General features: G+C 38.6%; 2 protein-coding genes across 3 annotated transcripts; both read left to right on the forward strand.

The window, feature by feature from the left end:
* The first annotated feature begins 813 nt into the window (after window positions 1–813).
* bdh2 (3-hydroxybutyrate dehydrogenase, type 2) lies at window positions 814–8,456 on the forward strand. 2 transcript variants are annotated; one of them, XM_044189227.1, is made up of 10 exons: window positions 814–914; window positions 2,584–2,674; window positions 3,799–3,877; window positions 5,095–5,191; window positions 5,890–5,998; window positions 6,353–6,413; window positions 6,593–6,706; window positions 7,081–7,139; window positions 7,312–7,404; window positions 8,046–8,456. In XM_044189227.1, exons 2-10 carry the CDS (start codon window positions 2,603–2,605, stop codon window positions 8,097–8,099), a joined length of 738 nt encoding a protein of 245 aa, XP_044045162.1. In that variant the 5' UTR covers window positions 814–914; window positions 2,584–2,602; the 3' UTR covers window positions 8,100–8,456. The 2 variants fall into 2 exon arrangements, with proteins under 2 accessions (XP_044045162.1, XP_044045163.1); XM_044189228.1 differs by having other exon boundaries at window positions 851–914; window positions 2,587–2,674.
* Window positions 8,457–8,494: 38 nt separating this feature from the next.
* Window positions 8,495–19,403, forward strand: si:dkey-162b23.4 (sodium/hydrogen exchanger 9B2; the record flags this gene model as incomplete). Its single annotated transcript, XM_044189199.1, is given in 12 exon segments — window positions 8,495–8,633; window positions 9,904–10,148; window positions 11,132–11,333; window positions 11,753–11,923; window positions 14,353–14,495; window positions 14,965–15,092; window positions 16,000–16,175; window positions 16,630–16,736; window positions 17,263–17,412; window positions 17,679–17,787; window positions 18,890–19,026; window positions 19,233–19,403. Coding segments are annotated over 11 exon segments (1,608 nt in total), but the record flags the coding sequence as incomplete, so codon positions are not given.
* Window positions 19,404–19,647: the final 244 nt, after the last annotated feature.

Raw genomic sequence — 19,647 nt, forward strand, 5'->3', positions numbered from 1 at the left:
CACAAGCTTTTGCAGTATTTCTGGTTGACCACAGGATAGTTTCTTTGAAAAGCAAAAATGAACAGTTGAAGGATAGCAGTGGAAAATAATTGGTAATGAGATTTTAAAAATAGCAGAAGACATACTGAATCACCAGCAGAAGCAATGAAAATTTGATTTAGATTTATAAGTAATGTGTCTCACTTGTGCTTAGAATGAAAAGTAGAGAGACATTGAGTTTCACAGTTCATTCTTGACCTTAGAAACCTGCAGTTGACAACACAGTTAAGTAGCTGTCCTGGAGCTTTTGATCATACCACATGATCTTCATGAGCATATGGAGTTTGTCCAGGTGTCATGGAAATATAGATGCTCACATTTACATTTCATTTTATTCTGAGCACTTTAAGTACTTCCCGTCCATGTTGGTTTAACAGTTGGAAGCCTTTAAGTTTCCATGACAACTGGTCAAACTCCATCCGCTGAGATCATGTGCCGATCGTGTGGTATGATTAAAAGCCCCAGAACAGCTAAATGTCAAATTTCAAGAATAGACTCAAATTTCAGATGTGCACTGGAGTTTCTTTTTTCTTCTTATTTTACTGCACAATTGACTAATGATTGTCTGACTTAGATTAAAAAGTTGACATTCTTGAATCACAAATGAAGGATAATTTTCAGTTTACACCAGCAGCCAATTATTAACCTAAATTTTGATAAGCTTTTAAAAACCATGAACCCTTAGTGACAATAAAATTGGGCACACGAACAACTTTGTGCAGATTGTAATTTGTTCTCAAATTAATCTTCTCAAATTACAAACTGCTGTCCGCACACTTCCTGGTCTGGAACCAATAGCGGTACAAGCAGACTGTCACGTGTGGTCACGTGTGACTTTGATCTTTGACGTTCGGTGTGTCGGATCTGAGCAGAGGGTGAGTTTCCAAATTTAGGTTTTCCAGGCTTGTACTTGACTTTGCAACCTATGAATAATAAATATACACATTTCACAGTAAAGGTCGTCACAGTTTGTTTAGCTGCAGTGACGCACAACCTGCATTTTTTCCGTGCTGCAGTAATTAAGTGTAGAGTTGGTGAGGCACGTTCAAAGAAACCTATTATGCAACGATCAGAATCAGAGATGACACGAGTGCAGTCTATCCAGATTTACTGTAAAACACACGTGTACACCACTTAGTCCCTATCAAAATATTACTGCGATCGAGCTACCCCTAAAAAGAAGTGCGCCCTTATTCTGAACTTCACGGTAATGGAAATGGCTAAAATGCAACTTTGGAAGCGCTCTTTACTTTATTTAGACTTTTATACACCCATAAATCCGCTTAGAAATCATAGCAAAAAAGACGCTCATCACGTTTTTAAGCTTTCTTCAGTATTCAAGTAATCCAGGGTTAGTTGTCTGTACATCCATGCAGAACATTGCAAACAGGAACTGCTTATGGCTAATTCGGCATACTTAATTTGCCAAAATATTTTTTTTCCCCATTTTGTCTGAGGGGTTGCCCACAGTGTTGAAAATCCCTGTGCCAGAGTAACTAGATTAGAGTTAGATCTGCACTGTCACTTCATTTCTGTTAATACTTGCTTTTGAATCACATTATGTATTAATGCCCTCAAGTCTCACTGAGGCTATCACTGTAATATTACTGCAGCTGTCAGTCATATCTGCACCATTAAAGCCTTAGTCCTGACCTAAAGCTTGAGTTAACAAATAAAAATTGCCCAAACTGGCATGTGTACATTCATTAATGTATGAGAGAGATCATTTAACCTATTACATAGGGCACTTATGGGTGTTAATAGCCCTACACATGATTTAAAAGCAAAAAAAAACAAAAAAACACTGTGTGTCAGATTAAACAATCTCCATGCCAGGAATACAAATTGAGAATATGTCTGAAGAGAAAAAAAGGCAACTGGCACTGAAAAGTTTGCTTGTTGTTTGCGTTGCTTTACTTTGCACTGGTGTTGTTAGCCTTCTGTCTTTTATATCGACATGCATATTTATAGCCTAGGACTCTGTTACAGTGTACTATTAAGGACATGGAAAGCTGCAGAAAGGAATTCAGATTCATAAGATCTGATACTACACCACCTAATCTCTGTTATAAATTTAATAATGATTAGTGATGCATGGGTGGTCACTTATGATTTTTCTCTGAAGCTGCAAGTTAAGTCAAATGCAGCAGCGTACTGTAAAACCATTTCGCAAGTTTGAGGTGTCTCTGCTCAAAACTGTCTGTTGGGAAATAGCATGTCGATCATTACTTCTTAGCTTAACAGAGATTGTTCTATGACTGATTAATGCAACTAAATACAAAACATCTTATTTTCTGGTAGACATCTCAACAGTAAACTACATACTTTGTACACAAAATTCCCTGTATTTGAATAAATGAATGGTTTGTGTACATTTATCATTCTTTACTGCAAACTCACAGCTGAAATAATCTTTCATAAACACATTTTTAAATATCAAATGACTGCTCAGCAGGAGAGGGTTTGTTTTTTTTAAGAAAGAGAGCCTTTATCATCACCTGTTATTACTCTTCAATTCTCTATTTTTGTTTGTTTTGTTCGCAGCAGCATAGAAGGGTGCACTATGGGCCGTCTGGATGGGAAAGTGATTGTGTTGTCAGCTGCCGCGCAGGGGATTGGACGTGCTGCAGCAATAGTAATGAGCTTTAATAAGAACTTCTCACTGATATATTTCCTACCAAATCACAGAGGAAAATTGTTTAAATAATAGCCTGTGGTGTACAAACTCCAAGCAGTGTTTATTTTGACCTCATTACATATTTCAACCAGTTTTTGTGTAATGCAAACAGCAGATTTTAATGCTGCTGGCACCCCATGACACGTTAAATCCATTGAAACTTAACATTTGAAAGGGTAAAAGTGTAGCACTGCAACAATACTGGTGATTCAAAACATGTTTTCTTCCAAATGACTGTGCTACAGAAACATACACTATGTGCATATATTTAGTTGGCTGCTTAAGTCCTAGCGTTACCCCCATCTTTATAACAAACAAATCTACTAATACAAGCAGTTCATGTCAACAATACATTGTTTTATAGAAAAAATGTTTTCACCTTGCATGAAGATTATAGACTTTCTGTTTCTTTCTGTATGTGCTGTAAATATCTGCTGTAATAGTGTTTCTTGAGATGATGGAAACACATGTTCAGGACAATCCTCATGCACAATCCTCTGGTGATATCCTTGCCAAAGAGAAAGCAAAACACTTGAAAGTCTCACTCACATTCTTATCAAGACTGGGTCTATATGGTGTGAAGGGTCTATTGAGAATTTTCCATTTGGACTTAAATTACGTAAATACTAAGGTGTATTTTGCTGGTGTGGTTAATGATGCAGTCACTTCATCAGCTATCACATTATATTTAAAGTGAGGGTTGAGAGATTAGGGTTAGAAATTGGCGTTCTGTGTCTATAGATATGTGGTAATGAGATCTCTGTGTCAGCACTGTGACCCGAGTTATTGCATGAAGTCCGAGGGAGTTACTCTATGCAGTCAGGACAGCAATTCAGTTTTGATTGGAAGTAGAAAACCCTACCTGCCTCTCAGTGTTCCCAGCATTATTTTATGTTATATATTATTGTTTTGTTATTTAACTTTAATTTAATTTTAGAATTAAAACATATTTGTTTGAATCACAGGATCACAACAAAATATTCCTTTTCTACAAGGGAATCCTGGGCTGCAGGTTTTATACCATGACGTGCAGACATTGTGAAACCGCCACTTGGAACTGACTCAAAGTCTTTCAACTGCAGGCATTTGCAAAGGAGGGAGCTAAAGTCACAGCAACAGACATCAATGGAGAGAAGCTAAAGGAGCTGGACGGCATTCAAGGTAAGATGCATTTCTGTTGGTCGGAGGCTGCCACCTGCTGGGTAACCAGTGTGATGCAGCCAGGGTGGCTGACACACGATTTTCCCCTTTTATCATCATGTACCAGCCTAACTTGGTAGCTTTTAACAAGATACATTTGATCCTTACTTTGGTTTTTAAACAATTTTTGTAGGGCTGCAACTAACCATTATTTTCATTGTCAATTGATCTGCCCATTATTTTCTTTATTAATTATATTAAGATATTCAGTTTATTATTATAGAAGACTAAGAAAATCACCAAATATTCTATTTGAGATGCTGGGAGCCCAGAATTTTTTAATGTATGCTTAAAAAAATAACTTGATTGAAATAGTTCATTTAATTTTCTGTCGTTCAACTAATTCATTATTTGACTAATCGTTTCAGCTCTAAAAATTTTATCCAAGTTAATTTTTTCAGTTTAGCAGAGAGCAGTATTTTTGACAGCATTCCTAAAGATGATATATGACATATTTTAAATGCAAGGGCTATAAAGTGTTCTGATCTCCACAATACATTGAAACTATCCTAATTATCTACATATAGTCAGTGAACAGTAGACTGATCACTACTAAACCATCATCGATCATATCATAACCTGTATATCATATAATAATCTATCATAACATTAAAACACACTTTATACTGTGACATTTTCTTGTTTTTCTTTTTTTCTTGTTTTCCACAGCATCTTCAAGGTATATCCTTTTTAACATGCTTTTTAGTTATTTTTAACTTAGCTGATTGTATAGCTTTATATTTGCCTTTCATCGTGACAGTTTTAAAATGTCTATAGGATAATTGATGTGGTAGACAAACATACACTCACAATATTTAATCTGCTGTGTTTGTAACCAGTCAGTAATAAATTTGAGAAGCAGACTTCTTGCAGAAAATTGGCCCAGCTGGACCAAGTTTGAATAAATAGGTGATCAACACTACATCTCTAATTGCTTTTGTAGAGCTGTTGAGTGGCCAGCAGGAAAAGATAGATGTCGTACAGGGTAGCAGCCAGGTGTGAATAAGTGTAATTGTGCAGATGTCAGAAAAGAGGGTGAATTTGTCTATAGTAGCATTCTCATCCTAAACTAGTATCTCCTGCAATAAAATGTGAAATAATAAAGACTAAATCAGTGCAAGTGTCATTAAAATCTTTTTTTTCCAGAACCAAAGCTCTCTTTTTCTCTTCACCAACAGGAATCAAGACCAAGGTTGTGGATGTAACTAAGAAGGATCAAGTCGAAGCCCTGGCCAAGGAACATGACCATGTAGATGTGCTGTTCAATGTTGCTGGGTACGTTTCCCCTCTTACCTGTATCATAGTAATACCGATCAACTCTACTTCTGTCTGATGATTTTCTATTTTTTTTTTGTCAGAAAATCTCATGAATCAATGAGCCACACTGTTGCACTGGCTGACATGTTCTTTCATTACCCTTTATAATGTGCACTGTAGTTTATTTTGACCATAAATATTCATGAGCACACCAAACCCACAGCTAAAAATAGTCCACAAGTGCAGTATTTCACCTGTTTGAGTAATATTTGCTAAAAAATTACCCAAGACATACAATAAGTGCATAGCAGTTCTACTTGTATTAGCCAACATGCTCTGTCCACATTAAGCATGTTTATCCATCTCCTGCTTAACTACATTTCCAAAATCCCTATACCTTAAGATTTAACCTCTACTTGACCTTTTGTCAATCTCCTTAACAAAGGTCTCTATATTTACACCTTTAAGGCTCAGTAAAATGTTGAGGGGGTTAACGCAGCATTTCACGCAGCTTTTATTTTTAGTTTAATAATTTATATCTTATATTGATCTCTTACGCTCTTCTGTTTTGATTCTGATTGACATGAGGTATTTCACCTAAAGCCATATGTTTAGGATTACATGTAATACTGTCCTTTGTAATACTGTGAGAGTATTTTTGCTACTTTCCAAGTTTCTTTGCTACTTTCCGAGTACTTTCCATCTAATGCCTACAGGTTTGTGCACCATGGCTCCATCTTGGACTGTGAAGAGGCCGACTGGGACTTCACAATGAATGTGAACGTCCGGAGCATGTACCTCATGTGCAAGGCTTTCCTGCCTAAGGTGACCTTTTGTCCACTTTACCAAGTGCTTAACCCTGTTCATCCTGTTGTTGAGAGAATGAAATAGGTGTTGTTGTAAATTGAGTGACATATGCTTTTATTTTGTGCTCATCCTTTGTCCGCTGGGATTAGCTGAGTTACTCTGAGCCTGTGGCATGATGGGCGGTGACTGCCCAATCGCTAATCCAGCTTTAGCCGCAAACTAACCAAACTGTCTCTGAGGGGAATTTTAGCTCGGATCATAGCACATTAGTCATTTATTTGTTACATAAAAACTGTAATAAATGTTACTTTTCATTCTTACCAATTATATTCTGTTTATATGCCACCTTCATAATTTATTTTGTCATTCTAGATGTTAGCAAAGAAGTCAGGAAACATCATTAACATGGCATCTGTTGCATCAAGCATAAAAGGTAAATGATCTTCCACAGATCTTTTCACCATAGATGGTTGTAGAACAAATATTATGGCCAATTAAAGGGACATTAAGTCTCTGAAGTATGACCATGTTCATTGTAATCCTCTTATCTCAGATAATTGCTTTGCGTGTGTGTGTGTGTCTATGTGTGAGTGACGTGTTTCCTTGACACAGGTGTTGTGAACCGGTGTGTCTATAGTACCTCCAAGGCTGCAGTGATCGGGTTTACCAAATCTATAGCAGCCGATTTCATTGACCAAGGCATTCGCTGTAATTGTGTTTGTCCTGGTAAGTTCAGAATGCCGTGCAAAATAAAACCATGCCACTGTGTCCTTTTATCCTTCCTCAAGTGTTACTCAAGGTTACTAGCATTTTAATATATAACAATATACTGTAGACATCCTTGAAAACAAATTGAACTGATGTTTTTAGAAAAATGTTAGTGCTTTTCATGTTTGAGGACATATTGTATTTCAAAGATATACAAGCCTTGAGTTTGTCCCTTCAAAAACAGTCTAAATAACTGCTGTGCAAACTCATCAGGCTTTTATTTGGAGTTCTATTACTCAAAGGCTATCTATCTATCGTCAATCAGTATTGTTGTTGTTGTGATAGTGAAGGTTTCAGAAGAAAGTCAAGGTTGTTGTTTTATATTTTCTCAGGTACTGTTGATACTCCATCACTGAGAGGAAGGATCCAGGCCCAACCTGACCCAGAACAGGTATGGTAGACTCTGATTTACTTCTCCATTGACAGTAATGCCTGCATAAGTCATTTAACAGGTACATCTTATCTTGGTTTCCACAAGAAGTTGTCCTGAAGTCTGGGTATTGAAGGTAATGAATGCTACAACTGTAACTCCTCTCTCTCTCTCTCTCTCTGTAACTCCTCAGGCTTATAAGGATTTCATGGCAAGACAGAAAACTGGCAGAATGTGCACAGCCGAAGAGGTGGCGTACCTGTGCGTATATCTGGCCTCAGATGAGGTGAGTGCTTGCAGATGATGGATCTATGTCCTGCATGTATGTAAGACAGTATATTGACAGTCAGGCAGTGTTTGCAGGGCCGTAGCTATCAGTGAGGACAAGGAGGTCCAGGTACTTTGCATTTGTTCTAGAAATTTGAGGGGCAACCTAATGAGAGTTACAGAACATTAAAAACTGGATACTGGTGGATAATTTAAAGGCTGATTCCAGTATTTAGACTCAGTATACTTAACAGCTTTTAGGCCAATAAATAATAATAAATAAATTAAATTAATAATAAATAAATAAAGGATTCGCCAGAATTTGGCAATGCAGAGAAGGCTTTGAAAATCTAAATGCTTCAGATCCTCATGGTGGGAAATAAAATTTACAGACAATGTAATTGAACATTTAACACATTTTCCCAATTTCAAATAATCAAAAGATTTTACATACTTAATTTTGGTGTCTGGTTAAAGTCTTTTTAAAAGGGGAGAGCTACTACTCATGACTTCAATATTTCTAAAATCCTGTCTACGGCCCTGAGTGGACGTATGCTTAACTTTTAATATTCCATAGTTTGCAGACAAAGTTGTTGTTGATTGGTGGTGGTGGTTAGCAGTGAAATTATTTACCTGTGATGTTTCTTGGTTCCTTCACAGTCGGCCTATGTGACTGGAACAGAGCAAATCATCGATGGAGGATGGAGACTATGAGAAAACTGTAGCAAGCTCATCATGACAGTAGTTGGGGCAGTTGCATTTGTTTTTAATTTAACCCCAAATAAAGTGCGCAAAATGTTCATATTTTGATTTTGCATGTTATGTTTACTGATTCTGTGGGAGACATTTCCTGTTTTCCAACTCAAATCTATGCTGCAAATGTATGCAATGCCACAATATGCGGACTGACATTGTAATAAATAATACCACAGTACCACAAAATATCACAGTTACAGTATACTGGTGTTATTCCCTAATAATAAATACATCCCTTGTTAAATATTTTACAAAGCAATATGTCAATTTGTTAATGTGATTAATATAATATCTATTAAAACGTCTTCACCAATACCCTTGAGTGACTTTTCCATTTAACCTAACTTCCCCCCCCCAACCAAGTACTCCTGTGCGCGGTACATACTTGGACATCACTAATCCGCCTGATTCCCATTTCCCAGCTGGTGTATCTGCCACAGCACTGCCAGAAACGCTGCCACTGACAAGCGATGACAAGGTTTACAATATGAGGTGAGCTGCTTTTTCTTGAATAACGTTATATATTTAGGGTGCCCAGTTAGAGGGGTCAGGAGCGCTCTCTCTCGCTAGCTACCGTGCCGAGTGGGGAGTTCACTCACAGCTGTTGGAAGGACGCACACAGCCAGCCACTGGCAATGAATCCAATGTCGGACAAGACTTTCCTCTTTCCGCTGAATTTAATGATTATATCCATATGTGTCAGAGTAGAAAGTCAAATTGAGATTTACGTTAACGTCAGTCCATGGCGGTCGCGTTTAACGTTGACGTTAATTAACTTTACGGTAGGCATTAATGCTTGTTGAAACATTCCGGCGCTGTCGCCAAAATAACGTTGTTTTGTAAAACGGTCCCCAGTTAAATGACAGGCTACTATTTGAACTAATATGAGGAACTGTGTTGTTACAACCGTTAGTTTGCTGCAGCTACTGAGAGAGCATGTTCTTGTCCGATAATAGGTCCACTGTCATGGTTTATCGTGAGGCGTGGATTTACCTCTTTACTAAGACTAGCTGATTAACGTCGCTGAAGCTATGGTTTCAGTTGCCTCTGTCCCTACACGTGTGTACACAACCAAACGCCAAGACATCCCAGCCTCAAATATTTGTTTTGATTAGCTAGCTAGCTAGATGGCTACCGATGCCAGTTGGATAGGTTTGTTGTTGGCAGTTGCTAGTTTAACTCAAATCTACTTGCCATAGCATCCGCAGTAACGTACTTGAGCTAACGCTAGCTAGGTGTGCCATATGGTCGAGCTGTAAGCATTGATTAGTGTGGTCTGTTAGCAATTGGATTAACCAACGTCTGTTGCCATAAGAAACTGTCAAAACATTGTAGTACCGTTAGGTTACTTACTTATTTGTCAGCGTTTGTGTATAACACAGCTTGAAGTAAAGTGTAGAGCGCGGAGTGTAGTATTTGCCTATTATAATAAGTTACGGCTTATTTAACATTAGTGCGCCATGTTGACATTTTAAGTGAATGCAGTTTACTAGCGCACAGTAGCCAGCATGTAGCCTCATAGAGCCTCATTTAGACAGGAATCATGTGGCTTGAAGCGTGGTTAGTTTTCTTTTCACTTGTTAACACCTCTTGGTCAGACCCAGTAAGTTACAGTATCTGTTAAACTAAACAAAACAGGCCAGTGTGTGAGATAAAACGCATCATGTCATGCCATGCCAATTTCCACACCTGTAACGTTACCAACACTAATGTTTTCCATTATTTGTTTGTTTTTACTGATAAAACCGTGTTGCATGAATAGGAGCCTGTGGTCAGAGGTAGACATACAGAAGCAGAAGTGAAGGACCTGCCCATCAATGGCCAACCCCACTGCTGGGCTTGATGTTCTGTGATAGAGAAGTGAGTGGACCAGAAATACTGTAGCCAATTACCATGGAGGACACTCAGCCCAAACCTGCTACCCCAGAGCCGCCCAGTCCAGCACCTAGTCCAGTACCCAGCCCACTGTTGGACAGTATAGCTTTGCCTGCAGCAAACCATGTGGAGGTATAGTATTTTATTTCTTACACTGTTAACGCTTGCATAACCTAGTTATATTCAGTTTTTACTGCCTTCACAAAACTGAAAAGTGTGTTTATAAGCCTGCCAACAAATATTGGTTCTTGATAAGAAAAAGGGTTCTCAAATGACATAGCCTTTGTGGGGGTTTTTATATTCATTATGTATAAATGATGTGGTTGCTGTCATGTGGCTCTGCTTCTTTGTCTCGCATTAGTCCGCTGTGTTGTTTTAATACTAATATGTTTCAATATACTGTTCTTTAACCTTGTAAAATTAATTGTTTGTCTCAGATAATTTGTTCGTCATTTGTTGCTGTAATTCTAATGTGAGAATTGATTAAAATGCAGCCAGAGGCAAAGTCAAAACTCTGAGCCAGTGTGACAAACAGGGTGTTCTGGGAGTTCATATCTTCATTCTATTATTTGCCAAGAAACAGCAGTCTGTAATCTGCTGGTATGACGTACTTCTCTGTCAACAATACTGATAGGGCACGACACTTAATAAGGGTTTGGCAATTAAAGAGGCTACGGGGACATCTACCAGTTTTGTCATCTTTGCATAAGCAAGGCATTCATATTTGTATCAGTGTGACACCTTAGATATGGTATTCTGTTTAAGGTGTCCTATTTATTTTGACTGGTCAGCTGCTTGTGTAAGGCCTGGATATTAATAAATATATGTACTGTATTGAATATAGCTGTCAGTAGTCATTTTTAAGGCATCAAAAACTTAAACATTTTTTACACTAATCTGCGTGTTTATTCAGCAAGTGAAGTTTGGTTCTATTTAAAGAAACAAGACATATCAAAAAACTATAATAAAACTTGAGGTTGTAAAGCAAAAATACTTCTTTTATCATGAATTGCCTTTACAGATGTGGTGTTAAGGTATCTAACAAAACATTGTGCCCACCAGGCCAATGTGATCACTTACCTGTTCTTGTGCATATTGTGATCCTTCTTCTCCAGCACCTAAATGTGAACCAGATTCAGGTGGTGGTACGGCGCTGCTCCAGTCCAAATGTCACAGAGGAGACCACCTATTTTATTCCTCGAAACCCTGTGGTGGATGCTGGCACCAACACAGACCCGCCAGTGGTCTGCTGCCCCTTGCTCCACAGATTTTGCCCATGTCCACCAAGAGGCCTTCTGGCCTCTCTCATCACTAAATGTAAGCAGGGGGGGTCTCTAGTTGGCTCAGTGAGTTCCTACCTAGGGAATTTGTTGCATGTCAATCTCTTTTTTCACACAAGATACAAAAATTGCAGATGACATGAGTATCTTGTTTACTTTGAACTATCGAAAAACTCGGTTGTAGATACATACAGATATACACACACACTAATACTTTAATTTATGTTCACATTACACAACACATTCACAGAGATAGGCAGTCAATCAACTATGAGCCCTATTTATTAAATTACTTACTTTTGAAGATGTTTGAGAGGTTGACAGGTATAACACAACAAAAATACATGTAATAATATGTTCTTCACAACACTCATTTGTAACACCTATAAAATCATGATCACATTATTGTTGTCAGTGTCATAATAATCAAATGTCTGTCTCCTGTGTCCTCTCCAGTCCTTTTGGCGCTTGTGCTCTTTGGAGTGGTGTGGTCTATCACAGAGGATGAATGTCTTCCAGGGGGCAACCTGTTTGGCATCACGATCCTCTTCATCTGTGCACTCATCGGTGGCAAATTGGTGGCTCTCATCCGTCTGCCCAAACTTCCACCGTTCCCACCACTCCTCGGTAAGGCTGAGGATTTAGTGGTTATGCTTTAAGTGCTGGTGTGTTTTATACAAGACTTTATTTCATATTTAGTTACACAGAGGCTTTCACCAGGGTGATATTTAGTAACACAATGCAAAATCTTCCAGTGTCGGTGTTATAACTGCTTGTTTGAAGGGAAATGCCTGCCATATTTTTGTTCCGAACAGTTAGACAGATTACTTAAAGGCTCAACTACGGAATCATTATTTACCACTATAGCTATTACAGTTGTAGTGGATTGATCAGTCATATATTTCAGCATGAATCAGAGCATTTCTAAGAGAAGCATATTATAATAATAATACCTACAAATGGGTAACAGCCCCACATCGAGTATTCCATATGTCAGTATTAGAGCAAGTTATTTTTAATAATGGCTTGAAATAACACTGATTGTGAGATTTATGCGTCACAGTGGAAGCAGTTCAAATAAAAGGAAACAGAAATAACAGTTGTTAACAGATATACTGCAAAATATTCTCCACTTAGGAATCATCTATAGGTCATGTGCCCGTTCAGCAGCTTAATGTAATGAGTATTACACATCTTTAAGCCATGGACATATTCATGTGGTGACGTATAACAAAGGAATTTCTGACTGATTCATTTCAACTTTGTCATTGATATAAAGAAAAGAACATAGGGTCAAAAGGGAGTTCCTGATTAACTGTACAATCATGTTACTCACTTGTTCTGATCTTAGTCAAGTACACATAATCTGCTGGTGCACTCTGTTGGTATTTTGTAGTATTTTATCTGTTTTGTCATTTTGTGTTTTGCTTCTGTTTGTTGTATTGTTAGCCGATGTGATTATGGTCCTGTTAGCTTGAAAATGCATGTCAGTGATCCTGCTATTTATCAAAAGATGTTTGGGGAGGGGGGGTTTCTTCACATACAGTATGTTGTCACTAATTATGAAATAGAAGAGATGTAAGTCTTTGTCAAGCTCTGGTTAAGTAAGCCCTGTTAGGTGATGGAATGCCATCTAATGTGTTATTTAGCATCATTAATGTTGGCTTGGAATAAATCATAGCATTGATCAGAAGATAGTATAAATGTCATATTTATTTTGCAATTGCAATTGTTTAGGTACAAATGTAATATAATGTGAATTCCTGGTGTTATGAATCTGGAAATGGAAATCATAAGCTACCAGCTGCACCCCTAACAAGATAAAAATCAAGGAAGCTGGAGCCACTCCTTATTGGCAGTAATTTCAAAGAGTAGATTGAAGTTCAACTAAGATAGATCTTGGAGTTTGTTTCTCTCTAAACTCTGAACTTCATTTTCCTGTGTTTTTCCTCAATAGACTATTCTTGTGTACCACTTCAGTGTCTGTTTCTGTATTTTGAAATATTTGCTGTATGATGATATAACAGTATAATAACAATAGCAAAAGATTGTTGTCAGTCTGAAGGCTAAAAGTGAAGTCCTCTGTCACCACACATGAACAGTTTTAAATATTTGCTCTTTATGTATTCTTTTCCTTGTTGCATTTCACCACTGGTCTTTCTTTGATTTAAAAAAAAATTGAGAACACATCTATCATAAATTTATCATTTTCACAATTCTTAATAATATGGTCTAACATTAACAATTTAATATTCACAATCACGTTGCATGTTTTGAACAGAAGAATTGGCAGATGACTTGTGAATTTTTCTGTTGTTGAAGTTGTAGGTATTAGTACTATAAGACAGCGATCACAGTCCCACAGTTGCCCTTTTTAATGCAGAGATCCCACAATACTGCCGTAAAGAAGAGTCGCCATTATGCCGGCTTTGCTTTTTTACATAGCATGCCAGCATTCCGGAAGCAATAGAGCCGTGATGTCTACTTTGTTTTCCACTGCAGATAGTACCCCCTCAACATAGGCGGAGCTGATCGTCATAGCGACCCTATTCCAGCAGTTGGGAAACAACACAGGGAGCTTTGGTCTTGAGAAGCTGCAGCCTTTATTCACTGACAAAACTGTGACCTACACTGTACATTTACTGCCAGTTTGACTTCACTGCTCACCTTTTCCTCTGCACCGCTCGCATTCACCGTCACTCTCTGCCGCTTCTGCTCAACCACACACTCACTATACACACGTATGTCCTGTCCTGCTGGCTCACCCTTTTTAAACTCTGTTACTATCTCCACTGCCGACTCAAAGGAGGAACAACAATGCCTCCCCATTCCGTGTTTGTACATTTTATACAGAATGGCGAGGCGGAATAACGACGCAACAATTCCGCCTTGAACAGGCTGTGTAAAAGGGGCTAGTGAGTCTCAGTGTCTCAGGTGTCCAACACGAGCACCGTAAGTTCAAAAAGCAACAGGTGATCATTATTCTTGTTTTTTATCTGTGAGAGACCGTCCTGAGGGATCTTGTTTCCTCTCTCACGCCCTCTGCTGTGTTGCAGGTATGCTGCTGATGGGTTTCCTGCTGAGAAACATCCCTGTTATAACAGATGGGGTGTACATTGACTTCAGATGGTCTGCATCACTGAGGAACGTCGCTCTGGCTGTCATTCTGGCCAGAGCGGGTCTGGGGTTGGATCCCACGGTACGAGACATACTCCACTGTTAAGGCTCAGTATCTGCACACAGAAATGTTTAGAGTGATAAAATTATTATATATTAATATTATCTCTGTGCATATGACTCCCCTCTACTAGAGCTGGAAACTATTCTCATTGTTGTTGATTATTTTTTGAGTTACTGTTCAATCATTAATTCTACAAATTCTCAAACGTAATGACAAATCTCAGTCAGAGCTTACCAGAGCCCAAAGTAGCCCAAAGATGTGACCAGCTAATGCTTGGTGTTTTTGCTTTAAAATGGCTTAAATGATTAGCAGCAGTGTTATAGAGTCATTTTCTCTGTCAATTTTCAGATGTTTCAGTCAGTTAATTAATGAATCATTCAGTTCTCCTACACATCACTACACTTGTTAATCCTCTCTTCATCTCTGTATAGAAGTCAATTAATTACCCTAACAAACTCTTGACTGATGTATGTGTCTGTGTTGTCAGGCTCTGAGGAAACTAAAATCTGTGTGTATACGTGTGGCAGCTGGGCCCTGCATCATAGAGGCTTGCACCACGGCTCTAATATCTCACTTCCTCATGGGCTTACCCTGGGTGTGGGGCTTCATCCTTGGGTAAATACAACACTACTTACTCTCCCTCTCTTGTCTCCAATCTCCATTTTCTACTTAATAACAAGCTCCGTACTACCATTACAGTATGTCTAGGAACCTGTTCCATTGTTTCACGGACCAGTAGGATTCAAATATATTTACCATTTCAAATTCAACATTATTTTTTGCAATGTCTTTCTTATTTTGACAGTGAGGATACAGACAGGAAATGCAGGGAGAAAGACAGGGGTGTGATGTGACAAAGGTCCCCAGAAGGAATCGAACTGGGGACAGTGTGAGCCACAAGGCCAAACAGATACCATTTCAATTTCAAATATATTTCTTAGAAAACAAATACAGAGGCCAAGTACTCAGTTTCACATGTAGTAAATCCAGGGAAGCTTTTAAGTGCTCTTGAAGATGAAAAAACTAATCGTGTGCCAGTAGTAGAAATGGAACTTGAGATGTCAGGCTTTCTACACTGTTGGCCTCTTCCCCCTCTGCATGTGTTGCTTATCAGTGGTTGAAGGGTGGATGGGGGCCAATACAAATGTTTTTGTACTGCCCAACTCAGATGTCAATTTTTGAGGCTAATGATTACTGACAGCAGAAAACAGTATAGTAATCTTTTGTTCATTATTTTGTAAGATCAGTAGCGAAATTTTAGAATAAAAAAATTGAGTCTGTGTTTGCAGCTCTGTAAAATGACCATCGTTAGAGAATCAATATCATTGAATCAAATTTGGGCCTGGTATCACATCTCAGCTACAGTATAAACTATATATTGTGCTGCAGGAATGGCTCCCTTTTGCATCTCTCTAAGTGTATTTAAAGGCTGATGCTTTCCAAAGTTTTCCAAAGGCAATTCTTTATTTGTTCCATCTCTGTAGGAGCATGTCAATTTATAAACAAGCCATCTCTTCCATAGCTTTGTGCTGGGCGCTGTGTCTCCAGCAGTGGTGGTTCCCTCCATGCTGCTGCTGCAGAAGGACGGTTACGGCGTGGAGCAGGGCATCCCCACCCTGCTGATGGCTGCAGGCAGCTTTGACGACATCCTTGCCATCACAGGGTTCACCACATGCTTGGGCATGGCCTTCGCCACAGGTAACCTGTAGATGTGTGTGTTTGTGTGTTTTGGAGAGCTGAAGGAAAATAAGAAGTGCTGAATTCAATGTTCTTTTCTTGAAATACAACACCATGTTAAATCTCCAGGGGAATTGCAGCAAGTTCAGTGTACTGCAGTGAAGGTCAACACTGAGAAGCACATGAAATAAATAACTTATGTCTGTAGTTTTGTCAGGAGCTCAGCAGAGGGTGTGAGTGTGCTGTTAGGATTTTTTTGTGCCAAGTCGCAGTGCATTTTGTGTTTCATGACTCCAGTATTCCACAAAGCAGAGCCTCTGTAGGGCTATACTAAACTGCATTTAAAACATTAAATAATACCATCAATGTTTACCCAGCTACTGTCATACATTGTCATTGTCTACACAAGTTTAGGACAACTGGTTCAGTTAATTGTATTCTATTAATTGTACATTTTCTCTGCTGATCTTACTAGGCTCCACTTGGTACAACCTCCTGAGGGGTGTGCTGGAAGTGGGTGGTGGGATGGTTGCTGGGATTCTTCTTGGCTTCATCATCCAGTACTTTCCTAGTGTTGACCAGGTAGGCATGCTCTTACAGTATCACCATGATATTAGCCAGTTTTATTATTGCTTAGTCATCCTTACACCACTTTTTACACCACAGCCTGTGTATGAAACATCGTGGGAAGAGCCAGCAAATGCTTGTGAAAAAAAAAAGTCGGTTAAGTGTTCCACTTCTGATTTAAAATGATAAACTCTGAGGACCTTAGGTGAGAACACTTTGGTTTAATCTAAGTGGGAAAGTACACAGGAATATAATGAAAGAGACGTTTTTGTGGGTCAAGGATTTCCTTACATAATATTACTGTACTATCTCAACTCTTAGCCTGTCAGACTCAAAAGTCAACAAATCCTTCTGTATGAATCAGTGTCGGTTAAACACTAGTAAACTCAATTTTGAGATTAGCCACCTCTATATATAAAAGTCCTCAACTACTTAATATCTGCTGACAACACATAAGTGTTATATGGAGCATTTTGTATTTATAGATTTCACTATATAAAGATATTCTAAATTTAATTGTTGACTGTCTTTTTTTACCTAGAAACACATAGTAATGAAGCGATCCTTCTTGGTGCTGGGTCTGTCCGTCTTTGCCGTATTCGGCAGCGGCGTGGCTGGGTTTCCTGGCTCCGGAGGCCTCTGCACTCTGGTGTTGGCATTCCTTGCGGGCCTCGGTTGGGGGACAGAAAAGGTAATAACATATGCATGCCTTATCTGTAGTACATACAGCATATTTTCCAGCTCTCTATTCGCAACTACCCATCTTTAGAGCTGAATCTTGACATGGTTAACTCGACAGAAAAGTATATTTCATAATAAATTATTAAGCATACTATTTACCAGCCTACTTGGTTGTACAGTAAGTTCTTCATCGGTACATTAGTAATTTAATGTCTACATTGCTGCATGTCAAAGACAACCATCCTAAACATTTCTGTGTGTTCTGTTTGTCTTAAGGCACGTGTGGAAGAAGTTGTAGGATGGGCGTGGGACGTGTTTCAGCCTCTACTATTCGGACTAATAGGAGCAGAGATTCGAGTCTCTGAGCTGGAAGGACTCACAGTTGGTGAGATGACAAAATGCACACACATTCAAAATAACATAATGAGGTGGCTGTTATCACTGTGTGAGATTCAAATGTGGCTGTATGAATGTAAATATATTTGCATAGCCTAAAAGGAACCACCTGGATAGTTTTATCTCTCTGTCTGTGTCCAGTAAATATTAAAATACTATACTTCCATAGAAGTTCCCATATAAGAGTTCCTTGGGAAACAGATCTTAGATTTCTCCCAAAAAAGTAATCTTACAAAACAAATGGCAAAAATAATGTTTTGGTGTTCTGCAAGTAGCTGTAATTGAAGCATAACTACACATAATTTTCTTGTAAAAGAATTTATTATGGACAAAAATGTGACAGAAATCTTCTCTAGGAACATAATTGCAGTGCTGATATACTGTACATATTTTAAATGGTGTACAGTATATTTGTGCTTTGGGACAAAAACTGTTTTAGGAAAAATCCATCTGAACCATGATTAAAAAAAACTGTGTGCTGCTTTCAAAAGAGATGAGAGCCACAGATGTGGTGGGCATTATTACCATTATCCGCAGAGACTGCATGCTGTTCGTCCTTTTAAAAATGTGTTCATATGGTTCCAGTCCCTTTACCAGATGGCTCTATGCTATGCACATGCACATCTGACACTGTGCTTAAAATTGTTCTACTGTCCAGTTTATGCAATAAAAAACGTGTTCCATTACTCTATTTCTTTCATAAAACATATGGCTTCAAAATTAAGAAAAAGAATAGATTTTTTACAAAAGAAATGCCATTTATGAAAAGTATATAAATGATCCTCAGGAAATCACCTCCACACTCTCTCCACATTTCTTTTTTGTTTTGTTTTATTTCCTCGTATTTTGTACTATAAAATGACTCCAAGGTGTAAGGAAATATGATGTAGGTGTATGAGTAGCTTATTATATAAGCACCACTCAGCCAGCCTGTGTGTTTTTCTATTTTTCACCACTACTGTGCCCCTCCTTGCCCACAGTTGTTAAGAGGAAATACTGATGATATAATAATTGTCGTTTTTTTATCTCATTATATCTCAGTCCCATATATAGTGTAACACCCTCTGTATGACTCTTGTCTATTTGTTTAGGTCTGGGTATAGCCACTCTGCTCATTGCCTTGCTGGTTCGAGTCCTGTTCACCTTTGTCTGTGTGTTGTGTGCGGGCTTTAACATGAGGGAAAAAGTGTTCATAGCCCTAGCGTGGATGCCCAAAGCCACAGTGCAGGTAAGTCAGTGCTGAAATATTTATCGGCAGTATACTCATCTTTCCGAGAGTTTTACTTTGTGCTCAATTTAGGGTTTTTCCAGTAAGTCATTTTTTGTAGTGTATATCTACAAATTTCCTTTTGGAACACAAAGATTAAAAATACACACTCAAATGTCATTTGTGAGTGAGTATAGAGGAAACACTAGTGTCCTTTTCTACATCAGGCAGCTATAGGCTCCACGGCTTTAGACATGGCCAGGACAAAGGACGACAAGCAGCTGCAGAAGTACGGCATGGATGTGCTGACTGTGGCTGTGCTGGCCATCCTTCTCACTGCCCCTGTTGGAGCTCTTATCATAGGGCTCACTGGACCTTGCCTGCTACAAAAACCAAAGGACTCCTATGGTGAGCGAGTCAAACCCAGTTTATCAGCTTTCTTCTTAGGTAGGTACATTCAACAATTCAACTCTGCTCAACACCCCCGTCGAACCTCGCCTCGTAGTTATGTTTGAGTAGTGAAGCTTTTCCTTACTTCACCTTTGTGATAGATGCGTCCAGTCAGACAAGGATTTGCATAGTTTTAGGGTGCTTCTGTTTACCCTGTCATTCATGCCTTCATGTCTTTTACATCCACACAAC

Source organism: Siniperca chuatsi, linkage group LG3 (genome assembly GCF_020085105.1).
Source record: "Siniperca chuatsi isolate FFG_IHB_CAS linkage group LG3, ASM2008510v1, whole genome shotgun sequence".
Classification (NCBI taxonomy): domain Eukaryota; kingdom Metazoa; phylum Chordata; class Actinopteri; order Centrarchiformes; family Sinipercidae; genus Siniperca; species Siniperca chuatsi.